At 36.2% G+C, this 9,908-nt stretch overlaps 1 protein-coding gene across 3 annotated transcripts; it reads left to right on the top strand.

Moving 5' to 3' along the window:
- Nucleotides 1-1,099: 1,099 nt before the first annotated feature.
- LOC128240872 (zinc finger protein 883-like) lies at nucleotides 1,100-9,893 on the top strand. 3 transcript variants are annotated; one of them, XM_052957842.1, is made up of 2 exons: nucleotides 1,100-1,149; nucleotides 4,936-9,893. In XM_052957842.1, exon 2 carries the CDS (start codon nucleotides 5,059-5,061, stop codon nucleotides 6,775-6,777), a length of 1,719 nt encoding a protein of 572 aa, XP_052813802.1. In that variant the 5' UTR covers nucleotides 1,100-1,149; nucleotides 4,936-5,058; the 3' UTR covers nucleotides 6,778-9,893. The 3 variants fall into 3 exon arrangements, with proteins under 3 accessions (XP_052813802.1, XP_052813803.1, XP_052813801.1); XM_052957843.1 differs by lacking the exon at nucleotides 1,100-1,149 and adding an exon at nucleotides 1,219-1,263; XM_052957841.1 differs by lacking the exon at nucleotides 1,100-1,149 and adding an exon at nucleotides 2,515-2,580.
- Nucleotides 9,894-9,908: the final 15 nt, after the last annotated feature.

Below are 9,908 nucleotides of genomic sequence, written 5' to 3'. Positions count from 1 at the left end.
AACTTTGACCTGTCAAATGCACGTAAACATTTTTGATGGTTTATTGGGCTTAACGAGTATGTTATCCGATATCGCGAACTTCTATTCAACAAGAACGTTCTTACATAATTGAAATTAATATTTACATGTATATACTTTTATTAAAGGAGACATCAATAATTGCACGTAATATTTTTTCGAGGGTTTACTGGCCTCAACGATTATATTATCGCGAACCTCTATTTAACAAGCATGTTTCCACATTACTGAAATGATTAGTTTTAATGGGGATATACGTATTATATAGGGAGCTCTCACATTTGAAGATTAAACATTGAATAAATCTACAAATAAATCCTACTGTAGTCTTTTTGTCATGTAAGCTTATGTACAGCTATCTTACAAACAGAAAACAACGGGTCAATGTTGGTGGGACTCCACCTTGAAAGGCGTGGCATAACGATAAATAGAATAGCCTCCAGTCTTGAACATCTGTCTTAATGACATATTCTACGACACTACTCGTTCTGTGTGTGATAAGAATCCTGATGTCGTTAATACCACTCTTTTGCAGATGGAAGTAACATTTTGATTGTAAAATGACATTCAGATATACATTGAAGCTTTTTCTTCTCCCATAAACCTGGGATCAATAATACATAATCTTACTCCCAGCATAAACTGAGCTGGGGCTCTTAATGGGGCGTTCTTAGCGTAGTTTATTATTTGAAAATCTATCATTTTGTAAAGGAATCGAAGGTGTAAATTATGAAATGCCGTCTTTGTTCTGGGTGATCACTCACTCATGTCTCGTTCTTTGGCCGTTAGATACAGTTTTAAGTCGTGATGGGGCACTGGCGGATTATATATGTGCATAAATGCAGCCAATGAGCGCCGGCATACATTTATCAAATTAAGATACAAGATACCGGACTATTCATTTAAAGTCTGGTTTGTGATAACAACATTAGCTCAATGATATTTTCCGACCATCTGAAACAACAAGGGATTCTTTAATGACTGTATGTATACGGAGCTTCGTACTTCTTTTAAATGAAACCAGCTCTAATTAAATAGTTTTGTGTAACCTGCGGAATATTTTTTTATCAGAGTAGCGCCCCCTTGTATAAGTTTTGCCATTTTATCTTATGAATATTAAATTTAAACTGGGTAATTTTCATATATTTTGCATGTTCTTTTTATTTATTTCATGTATTATATGGAGGTTCAGTCAAATATATCACGAGCAACTCAAATATTGCAGGACGGTGGCTCTAGCTCTAAGTAAAATTTTCATTAGACCCTACGTTACTAAGTGCACACACAGAGACTTGAATGTATGATGCAGATCCCAACAGCTGCCCCTGGCTTACTTTTTATAGTTGCCTGTGGCCTCAGTTGGGTAAAATCAGTCTTGACCCTGAAAATAAAGAAAATACAACAATTTATGGGCTGCTTAACACGTCATGGAACACAATTCAACTATTAAACATGATTTGTCAACGATATTTCAACTTTCTATAAAATCTAAAAATCCACTAGGGTAATATAATTGACAAGAGAAGAAACTCTTCAAAACACAGTTTGTCATGAAACAGATACATGTCCAGTTCAGACATGAATTTTATAGTAAAAATACGAATCTTAAGCGTATCACTGCGTTCTGCGCAAAGATTAATCATTTTTACATCGAAATGACACAACAATCTTTCCGAATATTCCAAATTGAAGCAGAAATCCGATTTAAAATATACACACTATCGCCAAAAGTTCGCCATACACAGGTCCTTTCGACTAATTCTGCTGCTTTTATGAGCGCTTGAGTGATCCCGATGGTATCATCGTATTGTCGGGATCAATTCAAACGCTCATAACAGTAGTCGAATTAGTCGAAAGGACCTGTGTATGGCGAAATTTTGACGATAGTGTGTATATTTTAAATCGGATTTCTGCTTCAATTTGGAATATTCGGTAAGATTGTTGTGTCATTTCGATGTAAAAATGATTAATCTTTGCGCAGAACGCAGTGATACGCTTAGGATTCGTATTTTTACTATAAAATTCATGTCTGAACTGGACATGTATCTGTTTCATGACGAACTGTGTTTTGAAGAGTTTCTTCTCTTGTCAATTATATTACCCTAGTGGATTTTTAGATTGTATAGAAAGTTGAAATATCGTCGACAAAGCATGTTTAATAGTTGAATTGTGTTCCATGACGTGTTAAGCAGCCCATATATTGTTGTATTTTCTTTATTTTCAGGGTCAAGACTGATTTTACCCAACTGAGGCCACAGGCAACTATTAAAAGTAAGCCAGGGGCAGCTGTTTGGATCTGCATCATACATTCAAGTCTCTGTGAGTGCACACCATGTTCTGATCAAACATATAAAAAAATTCATTTCAGAACATGTTTTGTTATTTTGTCGTTCGAACGATATTACTAGGCAGTACCATTGGCGAACATTAAGTTTAATGTTCACAGTAAATCAGTATGACGAATTTTGTCAAATGCATTATTCCGAACAATTATTAGAAATGATGTCCGGTTTCCGATCTTTTACGCTCAGCGGCCACAGTCGAGTATACATTTTCAAGACGGTACTACAATACTTACATTTTCTCAGCAAGCCACTGGCTCATTTTTTACCGCATATGTAATTAAATGTACAATGTGTGTAAACATACCCTCATTTGAAGTCTTGTTCATTTGGGTTGTTTTTGTTAAAGTAACTATCTGTAGTGTGGGTTTGCAAATACGAAACCACTCAACTTCGGAGTTCGAATATATTTATTTACGTTGTCGAATGAAACCAGGCACGTCTAAATAATAATTAAATATGAAAGAATATTTCAGCTCAAAGATAAGAGCGAATATTAAATAAGTTAAATATTTCAGCTCAAAGATAAGAGCGAATATTAAATAAATAGTAACAACTGTAACAATTTGCAAATCTTGACTTGCGTCGATGACCATTCAGAACGGAATGATTTATGTGCATATATAAATAAGGGCGTGTGCAATGAAGCGGGAAAAAGGGGAAAAGGCATTATGAACCAATCAATAACTCTTATAAATTTAGACAAACTCGCATAACCAGTATTCACGCTCTGACGCACTCGGACATAGACGGACATTGACGGACATAGACGGACAGTAACGCACAGAGGACAATAACCACGTAGCACACCACTAAACAAGACGATACACAAACAATATACGATATAGAACCATACCAAACACACAAACTGATAAAATACTGAAATATGCACCTTGCTACATATCTATAACACTATGTTTCCTTTACTTATAAATATCACTCCTTTTATATCATTGTCATAACTCTATCTAAAATGCAGGACGATGTGTAATGTAGGGACATGTCATTTATTTCCCATTCTTTGTATTGTTGTGTACCCTGAAATTGATGCCATGCATATCATTTTCCTATTCTTTTCTATGTTATGATTATATATCAACTGTATATTCGTGTATTGTATGTTATAAATATGTAATGCTCTCCATTGTTGGAGAAATAAAAGAATCCATCCATCCATCCATCCATCCATCCATCCATCCATCCATCCATCCATCCATCCATCCATCCATCCATATCCATATCCATATCCATCCCATCCATCCATCCATCCATCCATCCATCCATCCATCCATCCATCCATCCATCCATCCATCCATCCATATCCATATCCATATCCATATCCATCCCATCCATCCATCCATCCATCCATCCATCCATCCATCCATCCATCCATCCATCCATCCATCCATCCATATCCATATCCATATCCATCCATCCATCCATCCATCCATCCATCCATCCATCCATCCATCCATCCATCCATCCATCCATCCATCCATCCATCCATCATCCATCCATCCATCCATCCATCCATATCCATATCCATCCCATCCATCCATCCATCCATCCATCATCCATCCATCCATCCATCCATCATCCATCCATCCATCCATCCATCCATCATCCATCCATCCATCCATCCATCCATCCATCCATCCATCCATCCATCCATCCATGTCCATATCCATCCCATCCATCCATCCATCCATCCATCCATCCATCCATCCATCCATCCATCCATCCATCCATCCATCCATCATCCATCCATCCATCCATCCATCCATCCATCCATCATCCATCCATCCATCCATCCATATCCATATCCATCCCATCCATCCATCCATCCATCCATCCATCCATCCATCCATCCATCCATCCATCCATCCATCCATCCATCCATCCATCATCCATCCATCCATCCATATCCATATCCATATCCATCCCATCCATCCATCCATCCATCTTCCTGGTGAAAAACCCTCTCTATACATGTAGACATTTTCAGAGTTGTTTGCTTTTTGGGAATCTACACATGTAACTGTTATTATTGACAATAATTGTGTTCTGACCCAAAGGTGCTTGTCACATGGCCTGGATACAGTATGACATTTTCATTTATTTTTATTTTTAATATTTTTTTTTATTTTAATTATTATTTATTTTCCAAATTGGATGTTTTTTGTTGCAGTATTTCTAATTTCTACTTTCACTTTGGACAACATTTGAATGTTTTTCCAATTACGTCATTAAAACAAAGAAAGTCGATGGTAGCCGTCCAATGAAAACGCTTCATGTATTTAAGTCATAGCGAGTGCTCAAAATTTCAAGAAGGTGATTCGAAGTGAAAGTAGACATACTGCAACAAAAAAACATTCGATTTGGATAAATACGGGTCTTACTCAACAAGTTTTTAATGGTAGGAATGATATTTTAAGCTTCTGTTTGTGATGCACACGGAAAGTTTGCATGTCAGTCTGTTTTTGTGCTTGTGCATTACAATATTACAATTTCATCCCATTTCAGTGTTTGTTCTCTTATTTTGTAGTTGTTAACTTTTAGATGACTGTATTTTCAGGTATACAAGTGGGGAGAAGGTAAACAGAAGAAACAACTAGTACTAGTAACGATTAGTACCATTAACAATTAGGCGTATCTAGAGTAGAAGAAAGTAAGGACAAACTCATGAAGAGTATCCAATATGGCCAGTACATGTACAGATACTGAACCTAATACTAAAGAGAACACAAATGAGGTACCGGCTGCTAATGATCATTCATGGAAAGATACTAATGTTATGACTGACACAGAAATGGAAGATATTTGTAGTTCAGATGATGTTCCTGTTACTGATGATGATTCAGAGGAAGATAATGATAGTTTGACTGATACAGACACTGTGCCTTCTACTACAGATAGCACAAATGAGGTACCTGAAGCAAATGCTCATTCAGGGAAAGATAAAAATGTTAATAGCAATACAGAGATAGAAAGTTCTTCTGCAAACATTTGTATCACAGATGAGGTGCCTATTGTTAATGATGTATCAGAGACTGATCAGAGCAATGTATGTTCACAGACAAATGCATTGCGTAACAATATTCAAGCTCAAAAGGTTGTGAAATCTGTTATGGAGACTAGTGATATTAAAGATGGAGGCACACTAGAAAACATCAAGGAAGAAGATACTGAGTGTGCAGCAATGTCAAATGAACAACAGTGCGATTATACATTAAAAAACAACACTGTCAGTAAGAAAAGGAGGAAGTTGGCAAATTCTGACATAAAAAAGCCACACAAGTGTAGATTCTGTTCAAAATCATTCAGAAACACAACATGTAGAAAGAATCATGAGAATTTGCACACAAATACCAAACCATACTCCTGTGATATCTGCAACAAATCATTTCACCAATCAGGCAATCTGACCAGTCATATGAAGAAGCATGGAAAGAGAGACACAGTGAATTGTCCTGTATGCAAGAAAACGCTGGCCTCATCATCGAATCTTACCCACCATTTGAGAGTTCATACAGGAGAGAGACCATACAAGTGCAAAGAGTGTGGAAAGACATTTGTACAAAGTGGAGATCTAGGTCGCCATTTGAAGATACATACTGGTGAAAAGGAGTATGAATGTGATGTTTGCAACCAGAGATTTATCACATCCAGCCAACTTAACAACCACAGCACCATCCACACTGGAGAAAAGAAGTATGAGTGTGCTATATGTCGCAAGAGCTTCAGACTTGTAGGCGTTCTACATACTCACATGAAGATGCACTCAGGAGAGAAGAGATACCAGTGCACGGTTTGTGAGAAGAAGTTCACACAGAAGGCGCACTTGGTTTCTCACATGTTGGTTCATACGAAAGAGAAGCCCCACAAATGTGATGTCTGTGGCCAGGCATTTGCGCATCCAGCTACTCTGAAAGGTCATCTGGCAACTCATACGAAAGAAAGGGACTACTCTTGTGAGACATGTGGAAAATGTTTTGTAACAAAATCTGTACTAAACAGCCACAAAAAGACTCATGAGGATGTTGGGAAGCCATTTGTGTGTGATGTGTGTAGCGCTAGTTTTGCTAGAGCCGCTTACCTTAAGAAACATATGACAATACATTCTGGGGAGAGAGTCAAACATGAATGCAAGCTTTGTAATGATTTTTTTACCACTAAGCGTAGTCTCATGGACCATCTTAATTTACACCTTGGATTTCGACCTCACCAATGCAACCTGTGTGAAAAAAAGTTCACCACGAAAACCTCACTGACAACGCATCTGAAGACGCATAATAATGTAAAAAAACATGACTGTTTGATTTGTAAAAGGAAGTTTGCAAATGCTGCTGGCCTTGAGAAGCATATGGAAGTGCATAGTAAGGATGAAAGATCAGTTTTAACCAACATGCAAACTTAAATGGTCCACAGTAGGGCCACTCCAAATATAATCCATGCTCAGTGTCATCTTCATATATATTAGCCGCATCACACAATTTTGGGCTTTAAACATATTTTTTACAAATAAAATAATCAGAAATTAAACTTTGCACATCATTTCTAAAATGCACTTAATTACGTCAGGTATGTGACATCAAATTTAGTATTCAAAATGGGCAAAACATGGTCCCACTTATAAACATGTATTTTAGGCAACACATTTGATATCATCGTGAATTTTCAGTATTACTTTCTAAAATGTCATTTCATCATATTTACACAATAAAATGACACAATAAAATTATTATTTAAGCAAATTTATCTTTTAAGGCCAAAAATCTTGCAATGCGCCTCGTACGTTAATAATGTATTGCTACCTATGAGGCATAAAATAATTGACAAATGTCGAGAAAAAAACAAATGCTTTCCTAAATGTTTAGAGCTGGGCTATTCCACAATGACAAAACTTAAAGGCCTAGTTTAAGGAATGTTTGGCATGATAATCCCCTGCTGTGCATCTTCTGCTAATTGCACTGGTGTCACAGTAGGGGCCGATTTCCTGTGTATTCGTTTATTGGCGCAGGGCCATTTAGGGTCCATTTCTATAATAAAACCTCCCAAACTGCACAGCAGGGTACTCCGATCGGAGATCTGATAAGAGGGGTCAATGCAAGTAGACACAGAGGTTGTGTACTGTACACAGATTTTTTTGATTTTTTTTGGGGGTGGGGGGGCTCTTCTAGAAGGCTTAAACTAGGCCTTTAAGTGTTACAGTTCCATAAATCACTATCAATGCCAAACATGCTTGTGGTTCATAATGTACTTCTAAACTTTTTTTCAATCATTATTATACAAGACTTATAATTTCGGTTTGTTTTGTATTTTTTCTATTGACCAAAATGTTTTTAAAATCTTTGGTTTGGAATGTCAAAGGTATGCCAGCTAGATGATGTTTAACATAGAGGCAAATTCTATTAAAAATGATGCATAATAATTAGGGATGGAAGCGAAATATCCGAGTATCCGGATATCCGCACATTATTAATAATGCATAATCAAATTGTGTTTATCAGAGTTCTGCCATAACCAACATAGAACCACTGGTGACACTGTTTCTGTTTATTAATTGATGATATACATATATCGGGTACATAATAATTATACATATATATATAAGCAAATTATAATAACAAGACATCGGGTCTAAACTAACAGGTAAACATATGTGGGTACAGAGAAGTGCTTAAAGCTGCACTTTCAAAGATATATCATTTTGACACCTTTTTTTAGTCTTTGTCTTTGAAAGAGCCAATTTTTGCGTAAATTTTTGGAAACCAGTGATTTAAGACTGCTGAAAAATATCAGTTCTCAGTTTATCATATTTACTTTCGAATATTGATGTTTTATGGTTTAAAGCATTCCTAACGCTTTAAGAAAATATAAATTTTGGGCAGTTTTCCAGACAATTGAGATGTGTTCTATTGTAAGTGAATTAAAGGCATTGATGCCAAAAGCAGTTGATGCTAGGCCAACGTTTTAGAAAGTGTCAAAACTGACCATCTGTTGTGCAACTTTAACTGTTGAACATAAAAAACAGTATAAACAATTAGTGAAGATGAGTGGTCAGCTCTGATGAAAATGTAAACCTTGGTAGCACAAATTTACCATTTTAACTCTTAATGAGAAAACAATATTAAAACACAACTAGGATTTTAAATAGGTTTTAAAAAGGGTAAGGTGCTGCAGAAAAATGACGGTCACCGTGCTGAGGGATAGAAGGACACATTGTTTTGGGTTGTTAAGAACTTAACATATTAAAAAATTGACAAAAAATGTTAGTAAAGTTGAATTTGAAGTAGGTTCGAGTTTCACCTGCCAAATATAGTATTTATTATCATGTAATAAGCTTTTAAACAAAACAGAGGTATTATTTGATTGTCTAAAGCATTTAATTCTAAGAAGGTTGATTGATGCGCATGCTTGTCTCCATAGGGCAGAGGGGTGTTATCAAAAAAGGACCGGTTGCAGCGCGCCCCCTTAACTCATTAGCTAAAACCGTATGTTAGGGCTAGTAATAGTCCTAAAGGTCAACTTTAAAATAAGAAATGACCGAAGGGGTACTCTGGTACTCAGTTCTTTGTGTTGTAAAAGTATATTTTTTATGTTGTATATGAAGAATGCCAAGTATGAAGGAAGTTTTTAACATTTCAGTGTCACAATCTTGATGACTTTATTTGCTGAATTATACTTTTGGAAAGAAATATGTCTTATGTTATTGTTCAATATTAATGATTTTTATTGTCAATGCTTTGGTGTTAAATGATGGATGCAGAATTATCATGTCCAGTGCTTTTTAGCTCTACTATTCGCAGAATAAGGAGGCTTTACTGCTTGCCTTGGCGTCTGCAGCCGGTTTTTGGACAAGTTGGCATTTTCACTTATACCTCTAATACCCTTCTTTCAATTCACTGAATACTTCATATAGTTGTCCAGGACCCTCACACAATGAGGTTAAAAAACTTCGTAGTATTCTGAAAACAAATTATGGCCCCTGTATACTTACAAACTTAGGTGTAAGTGTAGGGCTCATTTTGTCAGGTTAAGGTGTAAGTTTAGGGCTCATTTTGTCAGGTTAAAGTTTTAGGGCAAGTTGGGATATTTACTTATAACTTCTATACCCCTTCATTCAATTCACTTAAGGTTTTAACTCAGATCTCATGTTCATTCAATGGCCATCATACTTGAAACAGTAGCCAATGCACAAATTAGGTTACATAACTCCTTATTAACCCTAAATACAAATTAATGCCCTTGATTAATTTTCTTTTTGTTACTTTTTTGTTTTTATTGCTTTTGACAGGCTTAAGTTAATGTTTTTAGCCTGGTTTTTACAAAGTGAAATTGAAGGTTATAAGAATGAAGTACAATGTTGTTTGGGCAAGCTGGCGGAAGGGCGGTATCACCTATGGTATCAAGTAACTTTAGTTAAGTTTGACATATAGTGACCAAACTTGGTATAGGGGAAGAGTTTATCAAGACCTTTCACAGTTTGCTTTTGGGACCCCATGGGTCAAGGTCACTGTTTCTAAAAATGGACATGTGGTTGGTACT

The sequence above is a fragment of the Mya arenaria genome, chromosome 7 (genome assembly GCF_026914265.1).
Source record: "Mya arenaria isolate MELC-2E11 chromosome 7, ASM2691426v1".
Taxonomy (NCBI): domain Eukaryota; kingdom Metazoa; phylum Mollusca; class Bivalvia; order Myida; family Myidae; genus Mya; species Mya arenaria.
Note: the sequence above shows the minus strand (reverse complement) of the source record. Positions and strands in the feature narration are given on the sequence as shown.

Bases quoted from the DNA above. Each gene is read 5' to 3' on its own strand.
- LOC128240872 (XM_052957842.1), top strand. From the start codon at position 5,059: ATGGCCAGTACATGTACAGATACTGAACCTAATACTAAAGAGAACACA.